Genomic DNA, 25,631 nt, shown 5'->3' with positions numbered 1-25,631 from the left:
TCAGAGAAGTTTTTCCCTGGTAAAAGTCAGCAATGTTCTGGTCAATTTTTTCCAAGGAGAATTTGCATTGTGCAAATCAATGAGATCAAACCCCCAGAACCTGGCTTACAACACATAATGAAAACAACGTAAAAGCAAGTGAGGGAAATGATATAGACGGATAAAGCTAGAAACTTGATATAGCTCTCCATAGGGAGCAGATATTTTGCTGATTTTTCTCCATACGTCATGGTATCCACCCTTCCAGAGCACACTCCATTCCCTACTCAGTCACACTCTCACAGGCGTGTATTCAGACTTATGGGTTCATGTACCTGAGAGCTCACACTCCCAGAGAATATTCCTATGCCAATGTGCTTGCCTCTACATAGATGAAATTCTCATACGGCCCTGGAACCTGATTCCTAAAGCTGTTCTGGTGGTAAAGCAAACAAACCTATTTCAGTTGTGAGAGCTGCACAGCACCTGTGACCTCTCCCTGTGCCAGCTCCTATAGCTGTACGCTCTCCCTGTAGCTCATGTCCTCAACTATTCCCAATAAGGGACTGTCAAGGCTCTAGGCTCAGGCTCACTTGTGTTCCAGTCCTGACTTAGCTCTCGCTAGTTAATGTGGTCTCCGCACATCACAGAGCTTTTCTGAATCTGAAATTCCCCTCTGGATCTTCCTGACTCGGGGATCAAACCTGGGTCTCCCACATTGCAGGCAGGTTCTTTACCATTTGAGCCACAAGAGAAGCCCCCTCTCTGTTATATGGGACTAAAAATATGGAAACCTACAAGATGTGAGGATAAACAGATCTGTTAAGTTCTCACTCAGTTGCAGGTGCTCTGATTAATACTAGCCCCAGGCCCTGGTCACTCCCAAAAGATTTACTGACTTATACCTGGCAGGTTTCTCTGCCTGCAGCTTCTCCCCAGGCTGTCCTGCACTTTCAGTCTGTATTTCCAAGCTGGAAGGGACCAGAAATAATATCTGAAAGTACCACCTTCATCATGACACCTGTCCCAAACCTCCCAAGGTCCTCTTTGTGCATCAGATCCAGCAGAGAGTCCCCTAGACTACTTGGCAAGACCCGCCTCTTGCCACCTGCCACCCCAACTCATCTCTTCCTCACCATGCCCTCCTCCACTCATACACAAGGCAGCCATTGTCCTGTGCTATGAGCATGTTCGTGCCACGTTTATCCCCTCTCAAGGTGTTCCCCCCACCCCGCCACTCAGAATCAGCAGATGGGCAAGACTACCTACCAGTCTCAGGAACTTTCTAGAAGCCTCGAGGGTGGTCCTGACACCCCTACTCCCAGAGATGATAGGGCTTGGAGAAAGGCTTTTAATAACACAGAGAGACCCCTTCTCTAAAGAAAGATTTTCTTCCTTACTGATTCTTGCATTACAGCATGCCTGTGAATGGACAGAATTAGGGGGCAGGGGTGCTATGAGGGCTTCAGGTTAGACGTTTTTCCCCAAGTCAGCAAATTCCTGGTTTGTAGTGTCCTGATGCCCAAGGGGTACCTGCCCATTCTCCCAACCCCCCTCCCCACATCTCCATGAGAGAACAGAGCTGCGAGGAGCTGCTAACACCAAAAGCCGAGGCTGCGCTTCTGCATTGCGGCTGCGAGTGGTGCCAGGCTCCACAAGACAAAGAGAGAGATTGCCACCTATTGACAGATGTGCCACCTGCAAAGAGAAATGCTTGTGTAACTAGCATTTCTCTGTGGTCTTCAAACAGGATAATGGGGTTGTTAGGTCCTTGGATTTTTCCATTCAGTCAGTGTGGTTCTCAGTATTATCATTCATTGTAAGGAAGGATGGGTGGAGACTTGACAGCCCAAGGTGATGTTGGCATCTCAGTGGGAAAACTGTTTGAACATCAGTTGCCCACTGTAATTATGGATGCTTTCTGATGTATGGCAGGCACTCTTTTGTATGCAGCACGTCTTGTATAACCCTCCCAGTGCTCACAGAGATTAGTGCTCCCGTTTTACATATAGAAACTGAGGTTTACAGAGAGCACCTTGCCTACAACCTTGGCAAGTAAGGAGCAGAGGTTCGGGGTGGAAGTCAAATCTAACTCTCTGTCATACTCTTAAGCACTTTCTCCTGACATTTGCTAATTATGCAAATCAATTCCCCGTCATAATTTCCTTAACCTCCAATCATCTAGGTATGAAAATATATCAAATATTAAAGAACAGTTTTCTCTTTGGTTGGCTAGAATCCTAGCTGTGTCACTTTCTACTTATTTAACATCTTAAGGCACAGTTCCCTCATCTGTAAAATGGCGATAGTTATGATGTCTATAATATTGTCATAATGTATCATGTATAATGACAATAACTTAGCAGGGTCCAGGTGTATATAAATCGGAGCTTAGACATCTATTGTCTGAACATCTGGGTTGGAATCCTAGCTCCTCAGTTTTAGCAGTGGGACCTTTGGCAAGTTACTCAACCTTCTCATCTTCAGTTTCCTCTTCTATAAAATGTGGTTAATAATATGCATGTTTTTTAGGGTTGTCCACGGTAAGATGAAATTTTATGCATGAAAACACTGTCATTGTTAATAGTACTATTCAGACATTGGGCTTCTCTGGTGGCTCAGTGGTAAAGAATCCGCCTGCCAAAGCAGGAGATGCATGTTTGATACCTGGATTGGGACGATCCCTTGGAGAAGGAAATGGCAACCCACTCCGGTATTCTTGCCTGGCAAATACCATTGACAGAGGAGCCTGGTGGGCTAGAGTCCAGGGGGTCTTAGCAACTAAACAACAACATTCAAATGTTAGTCATTACATTTTAAGTAAACAGTATCTGTTTCTTCAAACGGATTTTTGATAATTATTTCTGAAAAATGACTTGGCTTGAATTTGACCTATCAGTAAAAGCTTTTATTTTTTATACTCACTAAAAGCAAAAATAAGAGGCTGTGTAGATGCCACAGATTATTCTGCAGGAAGCTCTGTAAACATTAACATGAATAGTACTTAACAGGCCGATTTGCTTTACAGCTTATGACGCAATTCCAAATACATTTTCTCTCTTCATTTTCACAAGGCAGGGCTAGTATTTACCCCTGGTTTACAGATGAGGAAACCAAGGCTTAAAGAATTAAAGTGACTAATGACAGACATACAACTAGTAAGTGGTAAAGTCTTGTGGGTGTTTCCCTGTGGGGCTATCTGCTGGTGTGCCTTTGAGTGTAGGCATGTGTCTGAGCGTGCTTTTTTATGCCTTAGTGTGTCTTTTACTCATGTGACATACTCAGTGGGGGTATATATTTGTCTGTATTCCTCAGTTAGCATGTTGTTTCATGAAGAGGGGGAGATTTTTTTTTTCACACCGGTCAGTGATAGCCTTTTTCCTCTTTATTTTTGTACCTGCTTGCCATTCCCAGGCACAGTTTCCACGAGGGGCTTAGCCGGAATATACTCAAATAGACTCAATTTTATATTCCACTCCTGATTTAGGAAATAACAGTTCAGCCTTCTGGGAATTACTTCTTTTCTTTGCTCCCTGCCAGCTTTATTGAATTCTCCTTAGCAACATCCAAAAAAGAATGGGTTTAGCAACAGCCTGTGAACCAATGAAATGAGAGCATCGCAAGCTTCTAGACCAATGGGAGCCCTGCATCATGAGCAAGCTGGCTGAGAGAGAAAATAACCTGGAATTTGCAAAGCAGCCTCCAGGTGGCAGCAGACCAGCTGTATTAGATGTAGCCTCTACGATGTCATCATCCACTTTTGTTTATTGCTTTGGATATAGAACATTTACCAACTAAGAATTTTACAGTTATAAGCTTTGTGGTTGTGAGCTCTCTGCGTGACGTGGCAGACGAATTCCGGAAGGAAGGAATCTTAGATTCCACCTCCACCTTTACTATAGCCAGTCCCACAAGCCCATCCCAACCTCTGCCATCTTTGTTGGTTCTTCCACAGCCAGTGCCACCCCAGTGGACAGGAGCCTGGAAGCCCTAACGACTGCCTGCCCAGCCAGTCAGGAAAAGGGCTAGAGAAATCACGTGCTTCTTTGTTCAGCTTCCACTACCACTGGCCTGAGCGGCAGATGAGGTGGGGCTGGCTTCCTGCCACCAGTCAATATGAGGAAAGGACTGTGTCCCTGACAGGTTAGTGCCTGTGGACATGCACATTCTCAGTGGCACAGACTGGGACCATTCCCTGCCTGGTCAGTTCAGCTGCATGTGCCTGGACATGAATGTCTGAGCCCAAATGGTTTGAGAACAGTTCTCCCTGTCAGCCCTCTTGATCTTAAAGCTGGAGGCAGACTTGGACAGGGGCTGCACGAGACCGTGTGGATAACAGCAGATGCATGTTTCCTATGGCTTAGCCATCCTTTTGCCTTTTGAGATGGCAGTGCCTTGAACACCACTCAGTGAGATTTTTGGTCCTTCAGATACCTATATTTTCTCTCAAGCATTTCCACTTGTGCCTGGCTTATTCTTCTCATCCTTTAGGAGTCAGTGAAGGCATCCTATCTTTAGAAAGCCTCGTTTGAGTCTTGCCCTCCTGTTACACTTCCCTACTGCTTTCTGGATGTCTCTTTATTGTGTTTCCTTGGATAGCCATGGAACTTCTTGAGGACAGGGACTGTGCCTTTATATCTCCTGTCCTTAGCCTAGTACTAGCATTTAATGGGTGTTCAGTAAACATTTTCAGAAGAAAGGAAGCTTGCTAGAAAGACACACTTGATCTTTGAGAAATGATCTTAGGGATTCATAGGCAGCTGTGCCTGGGCAGGAGCAGAGCTAGCAAGACTGATGCCGGCTGTCAGGGAGAACTTCTGGCTGTGCAGGACCCTTCAGCACCAGGAGCCTCGACTGGACCACACCCAAGCCTGAGAGATAATCACCACCATTGAGTCATCCAGAGACGGGCTCCTCCCATGGACAGTGTTTCCCTGATGGCTTTGTGTTTCAGGAGCAAGTAAGGAGCAAATCCAAGATCTGTGCCAATGTGTTTTGTGGAGCTGGCCGGGAATGTGCAGTCACAGAGAAAGGAGAGCCTACCTGCCTCTGCATCGAGGTAAGAACTGTGGGCGAGAGCCAGAGGATGGTGGCCAAGGCCATGTGGTTAGCTACCCGTTTACAGAGCAGAGCCAGTGATTTTGTCATCTTTATAAAAGCATACCTTGACTTTCTGTAAGAAGAGAGTCACTTTTTATCTCGGGGGTTAAAAATCAGATGTGAATGTAGGGATTTTTTTCCTTTTAAAAATTCTTTTGCTTTATAAGGTTTTCAATTACAAAATTAACAATTGCTTTTTATAAGTGATACAGACATTTATGCAAACAATAAAGTTAATAATCTCCCGTCATAACCTTCAAATCCCCTTAGTCTGAGGTAATCAGTGTTAACAGTTTGTGTTTATTTGTTCCACATAGTTTTTTTTGTTTCTCTGCAACTATAAATATATAGAGTTTCCCCCTATTTTATGCAAAAATGAGATCATAATGTAGACAGATCTAGATATATGCAACTTGCGTCTTGTACTCTTTAATATGTAACAACGACCCTCTATGGGTCAGCACATGTAGTTCTCATTTTTTAATAGCTCAGTTATATTTAGTGATATAAAAGAACCAGATTTATGTACTCATTTTCCCACAGATGGACATTCAGGTTGTTTACCATTGTAAACAGTAATGTCTTTGGCCAAATATTCTCACGTGCTGTTGCCTTTATTTCTGTAGGATTGAGTCCCACTTGTTAGGTTGAGTCCTAGGCTTGCTAGGTCAAGGATATGCGCATTTTAAAATACTAGCTGGAATGCAGATTTTTCAGGTTTGGTTTTGGTTTTAATGAAATTAAAAAAACAAAGTGAGCTTTTGAGAAATACTTCTTTTGTAGGCAGAATTCTCTCTCTTAGCGAACATAAACAGCTTGGATGTGTGCCCTTTCCCCCTCTTTCTGTCAGAAGAACCCAAGACTGGATTCCTCCATACTGCTGCAAGTTAATTCACCCACCTTAGTAACCAGTTGAAGGATCCTGACCCATTGTCCCAGAAAGGAAGTCTCTCAACTCAAAAACTTGCAAACCAGATCTGTTAAGGATTCTGGGAGGTTGTCACTAGTGGTGTAGCTGGCCACTCTGTGGCCATTTAGGGTCCAGAAACCTGGAGGTTAACCTCAACTTGGCCACATACCATTGTGTGATTTTAAGCAAATTAATTGCTGTTGGATGCCCTGAAGACCGACCATGTTTGGCTTTGCTCAGGATGCAAGTTGCTTTGCCCAATGGGTTATATTAATAGCCCAATGATAAAAATTGGTTAAGTAAAGCTTGTCTTTCTGGGCTTTGATTTTCCAGTCTGTAAATTGGAGAGGTCGACCTGCCTTCAGTTCCAGGGTCCTGTGCTCTTTTACCACATCTACTCTTGTTTGCTTTAATGTCTTTATTAGGTCTAAGCAGAACTTGCTTACCCCTTCCCCCTTTAAAAAACCACAGAAGTGTAAAGAAACTAAGCTTGCCTGTCACTGTGGCACTTTAATAGCCAAAGTAGAATCAAGCTGCCAAGTGAACTTTAGTCCATTTCCTGGTCCAGAATGATCCTCTGTCACACTTCACAAAGATCTGGCACCCCCTCCCGCTGCCTGAAAACAACCGTTGTGAGATTAGGAGAAAAACAAAATACTAAATAAGGCAACAGAGCAAAGATTCTTATAGCTAGACCCTGAAAGAATTGAAGAATTGGGGTGATGGGGGTCGGGGGCTGTGGAAACATTCCTTTCAATGTTTCCATATTCCCAGCTCTGGCTGTTTTGTGTCATAAAATTTTGGAATTTTAAGGGGTTTTTTGATATCCAGACATTGAATGACTTTCTACTAAGTGATAAAGTGACAGATAATCCAGATTCCTGGCTTCGGATAAAATGCCCTTCCTGCTAATTTGAGCGGATTGGGGTCAAGGAGTGGGTATTTCTTTTCACTGAAAAGAAGAGATGGCCAGGGCCAGGATCAGCACAGAGCACCATGAGGGACTGCAAGGTGACATAATTCCTCCAACACTGAGTAGGGGAGGGTCACTGATGCCAGAGCTGGGGCTCCCTGTGCCCTGGCAGGGTAGAAGTCTTCTCTGCTGGGGAGGACTCCTCACAAGATGGTTGTGTGTGTGTGTGTGTGCGTGTGTGTGTGTGGCACACGCAAACTCAGCCTTGACTATACCAGCATCCTCCACGGTCTGTTTCAGCAATGCAAACCTCACAAGAGGCCTGTGTGTGGCAGCAACGGCAAGACCTACCTCAACCACTGTGAGCTGCATAGAGATGCCTGCCTCACTGGATCCAAAATCCAGGTCGATTACGATGGACACTGCAAAGGTAAGTAGTGCCCTCATCACCATGTCACAGCTCCAGCCAGGGAGCCAGAGAAGGAGCAGTGGCCTGGCTTCCTGGAGTTCTTTCCACCCCAAACACAGTGTCCAAAGCTGTGGGGACCACCTAGTTGCTTAGAGAGGCATCCCCTTGGTGCTCATGAGCCTGCTGGGTTTGCCCTGGGTGGCCCTGCTTCTACCCTGCCCTTCCTGCCTCAGACTCCCCAGGTGGCTTCCCACACTGTCTGGAGAAGGATAGTGTATAGGGACCACATCAACAATCAATAGTGTGGTAGTATTTAGCTGAATTCTGTACCTTTTTAGAAAGCAGGTAAATTTCACATATCTTGTGCTTTTTAAATTTGGGTACCTTTCAGTTCTGATGACATAGTTCCTCTGATTTACACTCAAACCACTGCTATCAGAGTAAGAAGGAAGGGGTTCCAAGCTTGTTGCTAATTAGACACCAGCCTCCTGCCTACACTTGAACTTCGCTGGAGAAAGAAGCTGTTTCCCACATGTTGGTCTCCACTGTGTTTCTTTGTCCGTAATGATTCTGTATGAATTCTCAAAGTCCCAGCAGCTCCCCACCCCTCCATCTAACAAAAGGAGGTATAATATCAGGAGGGCAGCTCAGTGGCCTCAAAATTCAAACAAAGCAGGAAAGAAAAGATCCCCATACTTGGGACCTAGAAGGAGAGGAGATAAGGATTCAAGACAAAGTGATGAAAAGATATAAGTGGCCCCTTAATATGGGCAGTTTTAACCCTAGCAATACACAGAATTTTCTTTTTTCTTCACTTTATGTTATGCATTTTCTTCCTTTTGTCCTACAGAGAAGAAATCTGTAAGTCCTTCTGCCAGCCCAGGTGAGTACCTCTTTTTTTTCTATAGTGTGCATTCAGGGAGGAAATTCTTTTCATGATGGAAATTCCATGTTCCACAATCCCTCCCTGCAAAGCTCACAAGATCTTTAATGTGTCAGAGCTTGTGACCCAGAACTGGTCGCTCCTCAACATAGCACAGAAAAGCTGCAATACTGCAGTTGTTGGTACTTGCCATGGAAAGCAGCTGATTGGATCAGAGTGTTGGCCGTGTTTTTCATTTTTGCTGAGTAATGATTGAACTGCAGGATGGAAAAGCCGCTGAGTCCCTTCTTCAGTGCTTTGTCAGACCTGTGGGTGTCACAGGACAAGCAGAATCAGGAGGCACAACTGTTTTGGAAAGGGGATAATTGAAAATGGCAGATCTTCTTCCATGATTTTCAGTGAATACAAATTTAAAATTTCATCGATTTATAGTTACAGACTCCTTTAGCATATACTTTTCCTTAGATCCTCACATAACCTTGTGAAGTTGTTACTATAATTACCTTATAGATGAAGAAATTGAGGCTCAGAGAGTTAAGTGAATTTCCCTGAGTCACACAGCCAGAAAGTGCCAGAGTGGGGAAAAATGCCCACAGTTTTATTTCTCTGGCTCAGTGCCCTTTTTACATCCCAACATCTGTTGGGAATTCCCTTTTGCCAAAGCTTTCCCTTCTCTGCCTCCCAGTCCTCTAGACTTCCAGCCTCACCTGTTGTTGCCATGTGGCTTACAACAAACAGCTGTCCAGAGCAGGGCTTCAACATGCCCTTCCCCAACCTCATCTTCTGTTGCTTATAATATAGGATAAAATTTTAAATGGGAGAAGTTTTTAAGGGGGACAGAGGGAAAAGCTATATAGAAAGAATCAAAAATCCAGTGGCAGAAAGAATTGTAGTGTTCTCACTTATTATTAATTCAGCTCATCTATGACCCAAAAGAGCTGTTCTATTGATTGATTTTTCTTCCCTCTCAGCTTCCTAAAGTTAATGAAAATATCCTTTATTTTTCTTTTTACTTTTTTCTCACCTAAGCATAATCTCTGTTTCCACCTTCTCAAACTTTATAAATCTTTTAGACATGCGCTTGAATCCTGGGTTAGATACAATCCAGTAGCCTGGATTGACTCCTTTGTAAATGTGTGTAATAATCCTATTTTCCCTGGGTTGCTGTGAAAATTCAGTGAGATGACACATGCAGGTCCCCAGGCACTGAGCCCACCAGCTAGGGGGTGCTGGGTGACATTGGGGTCCTCACTGCTCAGCCGACCCCTTTTCCTGCAGTCGTTTGCTATCAGTCCAACCGCGATGAACTCCGGCGTCGCATCATCCAGTGGCTGGAAGCGGAGATCATTCCAGACGGCTGGTTCTCCAAAGGCAGCAACTACAGTGAAATCCTAGACAAGTACTTTAAGGTAACCCAGCACACAGAGCTGGCTGCCTATTCCCAGACCCAGGCCACTTCAGCCTGTTTCCCACCCAGTTTGGCTTTTCTCTAAGTCTTTAACTTGACCCTCCATGGCTTACAGAGTTTTTCTTCATCTGAGGAGAGTCAATGGACTTGTATTTGATGGGTCCAGGATTCTTCATGAACCTAGATACTGATGTTCCCATCGTGTTTGGTTGAAGCAACAGATTGTTCCACATGTGGGGAGGAGAGATGCTGCTTTCCAAAAGGAAAATGAGGGAAGAAACAGCATTTATCAATGAGTAGGGCGGCCATGCCATAGAGATCTTTCAGAGAGCTTGAGACAGTTGTTAAAAGAAGCAGTTAAGGGTGCTCTTCCAGCTGATTGATAAGAACATACACATGTATGTACATCACACTCAGATAAGCACCACATACAGAAACACACCACCACATGCAGAGGTGTGCGTGCCACATGGAGACTGTCGTACACAGACGCACCACACATGTTCAGGCACCCGCGTTCCCGCATAGCCACGAAAGCCCCCATCACTTACAGACAGTCACATCTCTGGGTAGAGGCCCTCCGAGGCTCATCCTCAGATGCCCTCACATACCCCCATGGTGTGTCCTAGGCTCGACTAGCTCAGACTCAGAAGCAGCCCCCACACATGAGGGACTTCTAGGCAGCTCTGTGGCCACCAGCTGTGGTCAACACCAGCCTCGTCTGTGGATTCCTCTTGTTAACTGACATCATGGACCCCACCCCCAGCCCAGAGATGGAGAAATATGGTGTTGGACTGAAATAGGATATTGGTCATCTAGGACTTGATTTAAGTAGATGTTTCTCACTGTGGCAGAAAGTCAGTCTCTCTGGATTCCAGGGGCTTGAGAAGAGAAAGCACAGCCCTCTCACTCTGTCTTCTGTCTCAGCCACTCCCATATCAGGGAGCTCTGGGGGCAGGGGTAGTTCCTTATCTACAGAAAAACACACATTGCTGAGCCAGGAGATTTGGACAGGAGGAGAAACTAAAGAAAATTATATTTTGAAAGCCAAATGAACAGCACCTGCTGGGTCTGTTGTGAGCAGTAACTTTGGCTTGGTCGTTACAGCACAGGAATCATGGGCCCAGGACACTCTCCAGGAGACTTCTTGGGACCTTATAACTGTTCATAGTGGCCTCTTGATGGAACATGCCTTGGGCATCACTGGCAGCTGCTATTAATTTGATTCCTAAGGACCAGGGCCCCATACATCTCCACCCCCCCGGCAATAACTTTCTCTCATAGGTGCCTGTCTAAAAACTCCAAGGCCCCTGGAGAAACTACCCTTTCTCTAGAGCATTCTCATCCTAACCAAGAAAGCTTGCTCATAACTGACGAACACAGTGCTCGCTCTTCCAAGTGTCCTCCAAGAAAATAGGGTTTTCACAATCTACTTCTTGATGATCATCAAAGAACCATATGGTACAATCTTCAAAGGGAGGCTTCTCCCCACTAGGCAAACAGCTGCCTGTTGCTAAGCGATCTGTATCTCACAGAGACTGTTTCTAAACCAGTGAATTGCCCTCCAGCCCAGCTGACATTCCTTTCATCAAAATTAGTTGCAAAACAAATCTAATCAGAATTTGGATGAGACCAAAATCAGACTCTCATCTGAACTGGTGATTCGGTCATTATTTTTTAGACAAAAGCCCAACAGAGTAAAGAGGGAAGGCTTCAGGTAGAAAGAGCCTTTTATGACAATGCCACACACACAGAGAGCCACAGAGCCTTTTATGACCATGTCTCTCTCTCTCTCTCACACACACACACACACACACACACACACACACACACACACATACACACACCCTGAATTCCTGGTGACCAGGGCTGAAACTGGAGCCAGGGTAAAAGTATAGTGACGAGAGAGCATCTGAGATCTTTTCCTAGGAATTGGGACAAGAATAATAAATAGGTATTAAGCAAGGGCCCCCAGAGTTGTTTATACATACCTGTCATACATACCACTAGAAGATTTACAGCCTTAGAGTAGAATTTACATGATATGTGATAGTCATGCATCAGAGTCAGTAGCTGTATCTTTCTCTTCTACCTGGAAACCTGTGCAGACTTTTCTTCCAGAAATTCTCCCACCATCTGGAGAGCTACCTTGAAAGTAACATGGGGTGCTGATTATTTCCCAGGGTAGCAGAATGAGGCAGCCTAGGGAAAGAATTTTGAAAAAAAAAATTTTTTTTCCACTAGAAATATTTTGGAGAGCAGCAGTATCTAAATTAGAATTTGATCAGAGCCTTGAAGTTGCTGCCCTCCACCTGCAGCAAGGGCCTGGGCATCCCGAATGGTCCCAGGTCTCAGTTGAGCATCTTGCCAAAGGGAGCATAATGTTGAGCTCACTTGTGCTCATGGAACATGAGCTGGATCACGAGGGCAGGCTGCACTGTCTACAGTGGGGCCCACAGCACAGGGTGGCAGGGTCGGGGGCTTTGCACCACTTCCACAAGGCAGGTTTTTGATGTGGATAACGTACAGGGCCTTTGCCTTTGATGAGGTCGGCTAAGGGTACCAATGTGAGAGGTAAGCACTGAGAGCTAGCCAGGAAGGTTGGAAATCAAGCAGGAAGAAATGATCCTGTGGTTCCCAGAGTGAGCTCTGAGGTTCGCTGACATCACTGTTTACAAGCAACTTGTTAGAAATATGCATCCTCGGCTCCAACACTGATTCTAATTCACAAGTCTGTTGTCCATGATCATTAGGGTTTGAGAACATGGTATGATAGAGTAAATTCAAGAATGTCTGGGGGATAGTGCCAGGGATGGGGCTACAGAGACCTCCAAAGCACTCCCAGGCTCCTTGACAGCAAAGGCCTGGGTTCAGGCTGCCCCCCTTAGCGGGGTCTGCGATTGAAAGGCCCTCAGCAGCCTTTGCCCAGATACTTTCAGTCTTTCATCTTGCGGCACAGGTGCCTTCTCTGGGTGCCCCAGGGCTTCGAGGTTTTGTTGCTCGAAGGGCAGAGCAGGTTTGGACTGTGTTAAAAACAAGATGAACCAGAGATGGGCCAAACTGAGTGGAGAGATGATAGAACTGAGGTTTTACAAAACGTTCCAGAAAGATCTCTTCATCTCCTTTCTAGAACTTTGATAATGGTGACTCTCGCTTGGACTCCAGCGAATTTCTGAAATTTGTGGAGCAAAATGAAACCGCCATCAACATCACCACCTATACAGACCAGGAGAACAACAAGCTTCTCAGGTGAGTGGAATGAGGGGGTCAGGGAGAGGCCCACAAGGGCAGGCTGTGTAAGAAGGGATTTGAACCCCTTCCTACCTGCTAACGAGCCTCCAGTGTCAAAGTCAATGTGAAGTAAAAAGCGAAATAGGGTTTTGTCCTGATCTCTTCTGTGAACATTATGAACTAATATATTGAGCACCACTGATATCTGATCAAGTAGTTAGTGTTTTTGGCCAGAACTTGCAAGGAATTGAAGAAAGTAGTTTTAAAATTAATGATCACATCAGAGCAAAGTTGTTTCTTAGTGTTGTGGATAATGTTTTAATGGTTCGTTTTCTTAAGGAATTACTTCAGTGTTCTATTTAATGATAAGTCTAAAATAGCTTTAGATCTGATTTTAAGATAATAAGTGCTATTTCATGTAGAGAACCCTAATTGTTACAAATGGGAGCATGTTCCTCTCCTTTTCTGGTATTATTCGAGAGTAAATATTAATAAAAATTAACCCCTAAGTAAATATTAATAAAGTTAACCCCTAAGGATTAATAAAAATTAATCCCTAAATTAACTGTGGTTCCAGTATATGGTAAGAATTAAAAATCGGAAGGGCTTCCCTGGTGGCTCAGCTGGTAAAAAATCCGCCTGCTATCCGGGAGACCAGGGTTCGATCCCTGGGTTGGGAAGATTCCCCTGCAGAAGGAAATAACTATCCACTCCAGTATTCTGGCCTGGAGAATTCCATGGTTTGTATAGTCCATGGGGTCACAAAGAGTTAGACACAACTGAGGAAAAAAAGGAAAACACCTGTTTGTTCAGAAGAATGCAAAGCATGAAACCCAGATTCTAGGGTTCCTTTTTAATGATAACCCATGGCCTTAAGGCTTCCCTGGTGGCTCAGATGGTAAGGAATCTTCCTGCAGTGCAGGAGACCCCGGTTTGATCCCTAGGTCAGGAAGATCCCCTGGAGACGGAAACGGCAACCCGTTCCAGTATTCTTGCCTGGAAAATCCCATGGATAGAGGAGCCTGGTGGGCTACAGTCCATGGAGTCACAAAGAGTTGGACATGACTGAGCTTTGAACTTTTACTTTTTATGGCCTTGAAGTATAATACCTGTAAATCCTTCTTATTTTGATGACCTGAAATAAGATAACATTTTACAAATGCAACATTTGATCCTTATAACACTGCAGTGAAGGAAGGCTGCTTGTCCCCATTTCACAGATAAGGAAACAGGTGCAGGAAGGTTGAATAACTAGCTCAAGGCCATTTGGGTTGTAAGTGATTGAGCCAGGGCTCAAACCCAGGCCAAGGGGAGAGGAAGGGAGCTGGAGTTCTAGAAAACTTTTCTGAAAGATCTCTTTGTATAATAAAAGGATGATAGTGGTGCTGCTGGTTTCAAACTCTATTCTTTCGAATCACACATTCTTTTCATATCTGTTCCTACCACTTTTATTTGATTTTTCTAGTTGGGTTGACTTGATACATTACACCTGGAACAGGGTAGGCAGTTGATAGTGGAAGGTATATGCAGATAGTGAAACATTTGTCAATCCACGTGGACAAAACCATCCAGGAAGCTTCAGTTATCTTGGGAGTATCATTTGAACAACTTGAATGATCTGATATCCCATATAATAAACTAAAGGTTGGATGCTTACTGGAGTCAGGATACATGATGGTTGTAGGTCAGTGTAGAAACTTTCTCTTTAAATAGTCTCTTTGGCCACCTTCAGAGGCCCAGGTGTATGTAATCCTGATGCTTAATTCCTTCAGGAGGGAAGCTTCGGTCTTGCTGACACATTTCTCCTGTGTTTTCTTTTCAGAGGACTCTGCGTTGATGCTCTCATTGAACTGTCTGATGAAAATGCTGACTGGAAACTCAGCTTCCAAGAGTTCCTCAAGTGCCTCAACCCATCCTTCAACCCTCCAGAGAAGAGTATGCCTAATCTAAGAAATGCTCAATGCTTCCCTAGTGGCTCAGAGGTTAAAGCGTCTGCCTGCAATGCAGGAGACCTGGGTTCGATCCCTGGGTCAGGAAGATCCTCTGACCCAGGAAATGGCAACCCACTCCAGTACTCTTGCCTGGAGAATCCCATGGACAGAGGAGCTTGGTGGGCTACAGTCCACGGGGTCGCAAAGAGTCAGACACGACTGAGCGACTTCACTTTCACTTTCAATCTAAGAAATAGCGGGTTGTAGGGAGTTGGGGGTATTTAGAGGGGGCCAAGATAGAGGAGCAGAGAAGGCAATGGCACCCCACTCCAGTACTCTTGCCTGGAGAATCCCATGGATAGAGGAGCCTGGTAGGCTGCAGTCCGTGGGGTTGCTAAGAGTCGGACACGACTGAGCGACTTCACTTTCACTTTTCACTTTCATGCACTGGAGAAAGAAATGGCAACCCATTCCAGTGTTCTTGCCTGGAGAATCCCAAGGACGGGGGAGCCTGGTGGGCTGCCGTCTATGGGGTTGCACAGAGTCAGACACGACTGACGTGACTTAGCAGCAGCAGCAAGACAGAGGAGACTGTGGAACTCTCCAGAGCTTACTAAGAAAATTCCTTCCATGATTCTAGACTGGGCCTCAGCCCATCATCTCCATGCTGAGGTTCAGGTCCGAAAATCTTTGGGTTGATAGAGGCATTTGTTCAGTTATAGTCCTCTGAGGGACGAGCAGGTCTTATCTGGAAGGTGGTAAGGTGCACAGACGGTAGCCAGGACGTCCTCTTCCACCCTCACCCTAAACCTCTGCCCCTTATTTCTGGTCTCACAGAGTGTGCCCTGGAGGATGAAACGTATGCCGATGGAGCTGAGACCGAGGTGGACTGTAACCGCTGTGTGTGTGCCTGTGGAAACTGGGTCTGCACAGCCATGACCTGTGACGGTGAGAAAGAAGGGGCGGCAGGGAGAGCGCTGTCTTCATGAATCACCATGAGGGAAGTCAGGGTGGGGATGCTGGGGAAGAGTGCAGTGGCTGGGAGAAAAGAAACTGGAGGGCAAGAGACCGGCTCCCACTTGGACTGTCAGGGTTCCTAGAGAGCAGCCTTGAGGCCACAGCACTTATGCTAGATGCACTATGTTAGAAAGTCACTCCAGAGGCTGGGAATAAGAAAGATTCAAGACCCAGGGCAAGATCGAGTGTTGGTGAGAGATTAGAGTGGTAAAAGTAGTAAGGAAAGCAAACACATATTAGTGAGAATTACAAGCATTTCTTGGAGTAGGGAGTGGCACCCCACTCCAGTTTTCTTGCATGGGAAATTCCATGGACAGAGGAGCCTTGTAGGCTACAGCCCTTGCAGTCACAAAGAGTGGGACACAACTGAACACACACACACACACACACATGCGTGCATTCCTTCTAAGCACTTTACATATTAACCCACTTAATCCTTATGACAGCTTAGGAAATCCTCTATGTCAAAGACTGAGGCGATTGGAAGGCAAAAGACTTCTTGCCATCTGTGCCCGGCAGGAAAAGGAGAAATGTTCATAAGCATGTTTGAATTAACAGGATTGGGTTAGCCTAAAAAAAGAGAGAGTTGAAATAGTTGAGACATGGGCAGGGCAGGTTGGGAGACATCAGACATCTGGGGAAGGGGGAACAGTGCCCAAGCCAGCATCACCACTAGCACCGTTCTATAAAGAGATCTTTCAGAAAAGGTTTCTAGAACTCTAGCTCACACCCTCCCCACTTAGCCTAGATTTGAGCCCTGGCCCAGTCACTTACTACCCAAGCATGTTACTTTGGAGTTGTCCCATTTCCCTGGGATACTTTATATTCAGAGAAATGTGGGTATTTCATTTCTCTTTCCATAAGTTAAATGGGAGATGAAATTGAGAGCCTAAAAGGTAGGTATTGGAGGGATCTCTAACAGGCTTCCCCCAGCCACCACTGCTCTGAGCCTTGATTCTTCTTATAGGAAAGAATCAGAAGGGGGCCCAGACCCAGGCAGAGGAGGAAATGACTAGGTATGTCCAGGAGCTTCAAAAGCACCAGGTAAGTTGCAACCTCCGTGCTGGTTCAGGTAGCCCTGTCACCACCAGGCCCGTCCTCCACTCAGACACTGCCTAATGCCCCAGGTGCTCTGTTGCATACAGTAGGTCCCGAACGACACGCCTATATACCTGTGCCATGCAGATCATGATATAGATAGTTCCCTGACAGAGTCCTTGTGGAGTCAATATGCCCCAGCAGGTGTAGATTACAAGTTGGTAAATTGCTTTATAAGTTAGAATCAGGTGGGTGATGGTTTGCAAATAAGCATGGTCAAAAGAAGCAAAATGGCTGTCTGGGGAGGCCTTACAAATAGCTGTAAAAAGAAGAGAAGCGAAAAGCAAAGGAGAAAAGGAAAGATATAAGCATCTGAATGCAGAATTCCAAAGAACAGCAAGAAGAGATAATAAAGCCTTCTTCAGTGATCAATGCAAAGAAATAGAGGAAAAGAACAGAATAGGAGACTAGAGATCTCTTCAAGAAAATTAGAGATACCAAGGGAACGTTTCATGCAAAGATGGGCTCAATAAAGGACAGAAATGGTATGGACCTAACAGAAGCAGAAGATATTAAGAAGAGGTGGCAAGAATACACAGAAGAACTGTACAAAAAAGATCTTCATGACCCAGATAATCACGATGGTGTGATCACTCATCTAGAGCCAGACATCCTGGAATGTGAAGTCAAGTGGGCCTTAGAAAGCATCACTACAAACAAAGCTAGTGGAGGAGATGGAATTCCAGTTGAGCTATTTCAAATCCTGAAAGATGATGCTGTGAAAGTGCTGCACTCAATATGCCAGCAAATTTGGAAAACTCAGCAGTGGCCACAGGACTGGAAAAGGTCAGTTTTCATTCCAATTCCAAAGAAAGGCAATGCCAAAGAATGCTCAAACTACCGCACAATTGCACTCATCTCACATGCTAGTAAAGTAATGCTCAAAATTCTCCAAGCCAGGCTTCAGCAATACGTGAACCGTGAACTTCCTGATGTTCAAGCTGGTTTTAGAAAAGGCAGAGGAACCAGAGATCAAATTGCCAACATCTGCTGGATCATGGAAAAAGCAAAAGAGTTCCAGAAAAACATCTATTTCTGCTTTATTGACTATGCCAAAGCCTTTGACTGTGTGGATCACAATAAACTATGGAAAATTCTGAGAGAGATGGGAATACCAGACCACCTGACCTGCCTCTTGAGAAAACTGTATGCAGGTCAGGAAGCAACAGTTAGAACTGGACATGAAACGACAGACTGGTTCCAAATAGAAAAAGGAGTGTGTCAAGGCTGTATATTGTCATCCTGCTTATTTAACTTATATGCAGAATACATCATGAGAAACGCTGGACTGGAAGAAACACAAGCTGGAATCAAGATTGCCGGGAGAAATATCAATAACCTCAGATATGCAGATGACACCACCCTTATGGCAGAAAGTGAAGAGGAACTGAAAAGCCTTTTAATGAAAGTGAAAGAGGAGAGTAAAAAAAGTTGGCTTAAAGCTCAACATTCAGAAAATGAAGATCATGGCATCAGGTCCCATCACTTCATGGGAAATAGATGGGGAAACAGTGGAAACAGTGTCAGACTTTATTTTGGGAGGCTCCAAAATCACTGCAGATGGTGACTGCAGCCATGAAATTAAAAGACGCTTACTCCTTGGAAAAAAAGTTATGATCAATCTAGATAGCATATTCAAAAGCAGAGACATTACTTTGCCAACTAAAGTCCGTCTAGTCAAGGCTATGGTTTTTCCAGTAGTCATGTATGGATGTGAGAGTTGGACTGTGGAGAAGGCTGAGTGCTGAAGAATTGATGCTTTTGAACTGTGGTGTTGGAGAAGACTCTTGAGAGTCCCTTGGACTGCAGGGAGATCCAACCAGTCCATTCTGAAGGAGATCAACCCTGGGATTTCTTTGGAAGGAATGATGCTAAAGCTGAAACTCTAGTACTTTGGCCACCTCATACGAAGAGTTGACTCATTGGAAAAGACTGATGCTGGGAGGGATTGGGGGCAGGAGGAGAAGGGGACGACAGAGGATGAGATGGCTGGATGGCATCACTGACTCGATGGACGTGAGTCTGAGTGAACTCCGGGAGTTGGTGATGGACAGGGAGGCCTGGCGTGCTGCGATTCATGGGGTCACAAGGAGTTGGACACGACTGAGCGACTGAACTGAACTGTACTCAAAGAAGCATTCCTATTTCTTGTCATGACCAGTGCCCAGACCCAAAGACTGTGAGCTCCTGAGAGCAGGCTCTGTGACCTGCTCACCAGTGTAGCCCTGCATTTAGTACAGGGCCTGCTGTATAATGGGCTCCCTGGTAGCTCAGTTGGTAAAGAATCCGCCTGCAATGCAAGAGACCCTGGTTCGATTCCTGGGTTGGGAAGATCCACTGCAGAAGGGATAGGCTACCCACTCCAGTATTCTTAGGCTTCCCTGGTGACTCAGCTGGTAAAGAATCTACCTGCAATGCAGGAGACCTGGGTTTGATCCCTGGGTTGGGAAGATCCCCTGGAGAAGGGAGAGGCTACCCACTCCAGTATTCTGGCCTGGAGAATTCCATGGACTGTATAGTCCATGGGGTCACAAAGAGTCTGACTGAGCAACTTTCACTTATGAACTTATAAACACTGCTGTATAACTGGCTCTCAGTGAGCATGAAATTAGTGGATTTAGACCGTAGCAGAAAGGATTTGTTAAATGCCAAGCTGGCTGGAACAGCCTGAGATAGAGATTCTGTTTCCTAGAGACCTGAAAGGATAATAAGAATTCTGTTCAGGTTCTATGTCATTAACTTGCAGATTAGTGATTCACTGACATATGTTACTGAGGGCCTAGAGAGAAAACCTAAATGACCTAGACTCCTAGGACTGTCTTTCCACTGGTTACCTGTAGTCCTAACAAAGGATATTGCTCCTTGAATCATCTGTCTGTAAATTGGGTCTGGTAATACAAGCCTTCTCTCTGACATACAAGTTTTTAAGCAATGTAATGCTTACAGGAACTATTGAGATGAAATATGGGACTTGAGAATCAAGAATTATTTGTATTAATAGTAATTGCTCATATTTATTTATGGTTTTTCATGTGCATTTTGTCACTGATAGTGTAGAAACCTCATGTCAGTTTTTAAACAGATGCAAAAGCTCCTAGTCCTTGGCTTTTTCATATTTCAGCAGCCTTGAGCTTCCAGATTAGTATAAACCCACAAAAGCAAAAAACACTTAATAGGAATTCCTTTCATCTAGGGTGGAAAAATGATCAGAGTAGACAGTGGGGAGTGAGTTATAATAGCTAACATTATTTAGTCTGTCCGTTTTACGTCAGTTGCCTCAGAAGCAGACACTAAGGTAAGAACTCAAGTACAAACAGTTTATTTGGGAGGAAGTCCCCAAGAAACACCAGAAGGGGAGTTGGGAAGTGAGCCCAAGGAGGGAAGAAATAATGAGTGTGTATTCCGGCACATTACCACTGGGGGCAAGTGGAGCTTAGTCCTGTCACAGAACTCTGGGAACAGTTCCAGGGCGCAGGGCGCAGGGAGCCGGGCTGTGCCTGCATGAGCTCCCAGCAGCCACTGGCTGAGAGCCGCCACCAGCAAACATGAATTCCCTGGCCTTTCTGGCCTGTCAGCGCGTGGGCAGAGCGGGCTTCAGCAGCCAGAGAAAGCCGCAGGCAAGAAGATGCAGGGCCTGGCAGTAAGAAGCCAGGCCGGTGTACTGAAATGTTGAAGACAAGGGCTGTGGATGGGGCACTGACGGTGCCTACCAGATGCCAAACACTGTCTTTTATTCCCTATTTAATTTTTTATTGAGATGTAATTCACGTACCATAGAACTCACCCTTTTAAAAGTATACAATCAGATGGTTTCTAATATATTCACAAGATTGTCAGCCATTACCACTGTCTATTTCCAGATCATTTTCATCATGCCCCAAAGAAACACCAAACCCATTAGAAGTCACTTATATTCTCTCCTCTCCCAGCCCATGGCAACCACTATTATACTTTCTGTTTCTGTAGATTTGCCTATTATGGACACAAATAATTGGAATTGTACAATATATGGCATTTTCTGTCTGACTTTTTTCATTTAGTGTAATGTTTTTAAGGTTTATCCTTGTTGTAGCGTGAATCAAGACTTCATTCCTTTTTAGGAATAAAGAACATTTCATGGATAGCTAGACCACATTTTGTATATCCATTCATCAGTTGGTATATATTTAGTTTGCTTCTGCTTTTTGGCTATGATGAATGATACTGCTGTAAACATTCTTATACAAGTTTCTGTGTGGACATATGTTTTCAGTTCTCTTGTGTATGTACCTAAGGAGTGGGATTGCTGGATCACAGGGTAACTTTGTGTTTAATCTTTTGATAAACTGCCAGACTGTTTTCCAAAGTGACTATATTTTTATATCGTAACCAGTCATATTCCAGTTTCTCCACAAACTCACCATCATTTGTCATTGTGGTTATTTTTTATTAGACATCCTAGTGGGTGTGAGATGACATCTCATTGTATTTTGATTTTCATTTCCCTAATGATTAATGATGTTGAACATCTTCTTATATGCTTCCTGGCTGTAAGAATGTCTTCTCTGGAGACATTTGCCACTGTTAGAAGAAGTAGTATTTACTTTATTACCCTTATTTTGTAGTTGAAGACATTGAGGCACAGAAGGTTTCATAATAATGCCCAAAGTCCCCCAGAAAGTTGCACAGCCATGATTCAAGCTCAGGCAGTCTGCCTCCAGAGCCTGTCACTCTCAATGCTTCTCTAAATTTGGATTCAAAACATTTTGTAGCACTTCCATGTAGCATCCTTTTCTTCATTTTTCAAATGAATATAATGTCTGACCTTGCTGTTTCATAGGAGTTTAGAGTCGGCTCTTAATTTAGCCACGGTCCTATGCAACTATGTCATAGTAAGACATGATCCTTGCCCTCAAGTTGTTCATCATCTGTGGAGGAGACAGACAAGTAAACAGAACTAAACTTGAACATGAGCATGTTTCTGTCAGTGCTGGCCTTGAAGACTAGATCAGTTCAGTTCAGTCGCTCAGTCATGTCCGAATCTTTGCGACCCCATGAATTGCAGCACACCAGGCCTCCCTTTCCATCACCAACTCCCGGAGTTCATCTAGACTCACGTCCATCGAGTCAGTGATGTCATCCAGCCATCTCATCCTCTGTTGTCCCCTTCTCCTCCTGCCCCCAATCCCTCCCAGCATCAGGGTCTTTTCCAATGAGTCAACTCTTCGCATGAGGTGGCCAAAGTACTGGAGCTTCAGCTTTAGCATCACTCCTTCAATGAACACCCAGGACTGATCTCCTTTAGGATAGACTGGTTGGATTTCCTTGCAATCCAAGGGACTCTCAAGAGTCTTCTCCAACACCACAATTCAAAAGCTTCAGTTCTTTGGTGCTCAGCTTTCTTCACAGTCCAACTCTCACATCCATACATGACCACTGGAAAAACCATAGCCTTGACTAGACGGACCTTTGTTGACAAAGTAATGTCTCTGCTTTTTAATATGCTGTCTACGTTGGTCATAGCTTTTCTTCCAAGGAGTAAGCGTCTTTTAATTTCATGGTTGCAATTACCATCTGCAGTGATTTTGGAGCCCCCAAAAATAAAGTCTGACACTGTTTCCACTGTTTCCCCATCTATTTCCCATGAAGTGATGGGACCAGATGCCATAATCTTAGTTTTCTGAATGTTGAGCTTTAAGCCAACTTTTTCACTCTCAGATAAATGCCAATAATTTTTAATATTTCATAATGTTTATTTTCTCTTGCCTCTCAAAGGAAACAGCTGAAAAATCCAAGAGAGTGAGCACCAAAGAGATCTAATGAGGAGGCATCTGGGAATGGTGTCCAGAGCCTGGCACCTTCTCTTCAATTTCAGCGCTGAGTCCAGTATATGCAAGTGTCTGCTACAACCGCCAAATCACCTGTATTTGCTTATATAGCAATGAGTTTTATTTTGTCTGTTTGTTCTGCAATAAAGGAAATGGGGATGGCTGGCTAGGAGGGGAAGGGCCAGAGCCTTCATTTCTAGGAGTGTTTTGGGAGAAGCTGTCAGTGGTGCTCAGGGGCCAGAGGCAAGTAAGGAAACTGCATCAGGGTTGGGAGAGTGGACCCAGATCTGGAACCCTTCTGAGTATAGCACAGCTGTGAACATGCTGCAGGGAGTGCAGGCAGTGAGAGAGAGCTGAGCAGGCTGTCCCAGAGGAGGGAATTGGGAAACTCAGTGAAGAAGACTGCATTCTGCTTCCAGCCCTTCCTGCCGCCATCAGCATAACAGACCTCTAGCACCTGTGCTTCTCCTCAAGGCCCCAGCCACTGGCTCTAGATACACGGCCATCCTGCTAGTTCCCCAGTGACTGAGAGAGGGTGCCCCCAAATGATGCAGATACTTGGAGACTTTGAGCCCCTTAGAGATCTAACCAAATTTTTAAAATACTTTTTACCAAAGGTGCTATTTTTCTGTAAACTTTTTTTGGCAAGTTCATTTCATTCTTCAGTTATTATCATTATATTATTGTTGTTGTTTAATATTTTATTTTCTTAACTAGAAATTAAGCTTTTGTAATTATTTTTCATTAGTCCTGCAATTTCAGAGATGGGAGAGTTTGGGGTTCTTCCTTGTGCAGAGACTGCTATCACCCAGACATCCCCCCACCCTGCCACATGCAGCCTGGAATTCTCCTGTGGTTTCCAGTGGGTCTGCAGTCTGCTAGAGGAGCAGGGGGTGCCTCAGACAGAAGCCATGAGAAGTATCCCCACACAAAGCCTTTAAGATCCAAAATGCTAACTTGTTTTCATTTATTCTGATAGAGCCATACAAACCAGTATTCCAAAGAATGGAGACAAGCGCAGCTAAGCAAGACTTAGATGTTCCCGGCCTATCAATATTCTCATTGATCCTGCACTAAGTAGGAGAGTGACTCTGGCCCATCTCTTCCTATTTCTGGGCCTTAGTTTCCTCAGTGAACAGGTAGGAATGCATTAAACTATTGATTTGAGGAACTGTAAATTCTGTGATTCTGGTAATAGGTCCAGAAGGAGAAAATGTGATTTTTCTCCTCCTTAGGATAAATGAAACCTTGTTTTTATGTAAGAATCAGATGACCAAAAACAAGATGACCAAATTTGACCTTGGTCTGAATGGCCCCACAGGTCGTGCTATGATGTAGAGCCCTCAAGTAAAGCCTGCCCAGGAAGAGAGTGAGAAAGAGAACCACTTCTTTGTCTTCGCTTTTACAGTTCATCTTTAATCTTGTTGGGAAGAGAAATGAATCTCCCTTTAGAGATAAGGGGGAAAGAAGGTTTACATTTTAAGACAGGGAAAAAAAGTGGAATCAAATCCTAGAAGTGTGACTGGGGAGAAGTCAGTCATTTCTGTGTCTTTTGACTCCTGTGATAATTAACCCCACTCAATACCATGTTTAAGATGCATTTGGAGTAACAAAATTAAAAACTTGACATAAGATCTCATTTTCAGAAAGCCGATTACAGACCACCAGAGGGAAATCCTGAGGGCTGTATTGCACAGGCAACTCTTAGAAAGTTGCACTGAAAATGGAATTCCTTCTAACCAGGTTTCCTTTTTCTCCTTTGAAAGAAGAACATTCCACTTTGTTTAGAATTCAGATTTTTTGTAAATCATCCCACTTAAAAGCTCTCTTCCAACCCAACTTATATAGTTTGAAATGCACCTCCCTGTCAAAGTGCCTTGGAGAGCTCCCAACAGCACATCTTGACCAAGTTTTGCCAGCCTTTGGACACCAGAAGAGAGGGTGGGAGTACCAGTCTGTTTAAAGCAAGAAGGCAGAATGTCTCCTCACCTGTTACCTTTAGGTCAGTGGCTGCCATCCAAGATGACCCTACCCTGCGATGTTGAAGTCCCAAGACCTAACCTGCATTCCTCCTGTAAATAGGGAACTACTGTCGGCACCATAGAGTCACGTGGTGATAATCATTCACAGAAAGCTGCTAAATAGCCTAGTTTGGGGAGTCTTGCATAGAGCTTTGCATGGAGCAAATAAACAGAATTAAATCAGGTTCAGTTCCTCCAGCTCTCTAAAAGCACAGGGCTTAGACTGCAAGCTTCCTTGGGCTTTCTCTGTGTGTCTATGGTTTTTATAAAGACATTATAGCATCTGTTAAGATTCAGTGTCCATGGAAACCTTCTCACATGCCATGGCTCTGGACTCCATCATTGTTTTTGGAAAGCAGGGCTCCTCCACCTGCTAATAAGACCATCTGGACCAGTCTGAATGTCTTTCCTTTACATTTATGTTTTTAAATAGTCAAATTTCAAGAAGCAAATTTGGACAGGTTTCTGTTGCCTGTGTGTTTGTGAAATGTATTTGTATTTAGTAGGCTTCCATATTGCATTTAACTTGTTTTTGTAACTCTTGATTCTTTTTTTGGATACTATTGATAAATAAAGAAATTAAAACAATAACTGTGTCATTTTCCTTCCCCTCAAATAAGGCCAAATAAAGTTGTGAGAGGGCTTCCCAATGGCTCAGTGGTAAATGTCTGCAGTGCAGGAGATGCAAGTTCAATCCCTGGGTCGGGAAGATCCCCTGACATAGGAAATGGTAACCCATTCCAGTTTTCTTGCCTGAGAAATTCCATGGACAGAGGAGTCTGGCGGGCTGTAGTCCAAAGCATCGCAAAGAGTCAGACATGATTGAACATGGAGCAAGAGAGAGAAACATTATAAAAATTATAAAAACATTAACCATTTACCTTATAAAAGTGAATTTGAGTTTCAAGAGGCCTGAAAAGTTTA

General features: G+C 44.4%; 1 protein-coding gene across 1 annotated transcript in view; it reads left to right on the top strand.

The window, feature by feature from the left end:
* FSTL1 (follistatin like 1) overlaps positions 1 to 25,298 on the top strand; it is a 57,844-nt gene extending 32,546 nt beyond the window's left edge. Inside the window, exons 3-11 of the mRNA XM_069555161.1 lie at positions 4,934 to 5,038; positions 7,203 to 7,332; positions 8,162 to 8,194; positions 9,473 to 9,603; positions 12,733 to 12,851; positions 14,656 to 14,768; positions 15,602 to 15,712; positions 16,749 to 16,825; positions 22,634 to 25,298. Coding sequence (XP_069411262.1) covers positions 4,934 to 5,038; positions 7,203 to 7,332; positions 8,162 to 8,194; positions 9,473 to 9,603; positions 12,733 to 12,851; positions 14,656 to 14,768; positions 15,602 to 15,712; positions 16,749 to 16,825; positions 22,634 to 22,678 — 864 coding nt within the window. The 3' untranslated portion in view covers positions 22,679 to 25,298. The remainder of the gene's footprint in view (positions 1 to 4,933; positions 5,039 to 7,202; positions 7,333 to 8,161; positions 8,195 to 9,472; positions 9,604 to 12,732; positions 12,852 to 14,655; positions 14,769 to 15,601; positions 15,713 to 16,748; positions 16,826 to 22,633) is intronic.
* Positions 25,299 to 25,631: the final 333 nt, after the last annotated feature.

Source organism: Ovis canadensis, chromosome 1 (genome assembly GCF_042477335.2).
Source record: "Ovis canadensis isolate MfBH-ARS-UI-01 breed Bighorn chromosome 1, ARS-UI_OviCan_v2, whole genome shotgun sequence".
Classification (NCBI taxonomy): domain Eukaryota; kingdom Metazoa; phylum Chordata; class Mammalia; order Artiodactyla; family Bovidae; genus Ovis; species Ovis canadensis.
This window is presented reverse-complemented; position numbering and strand designations above follow the sequence as displayed.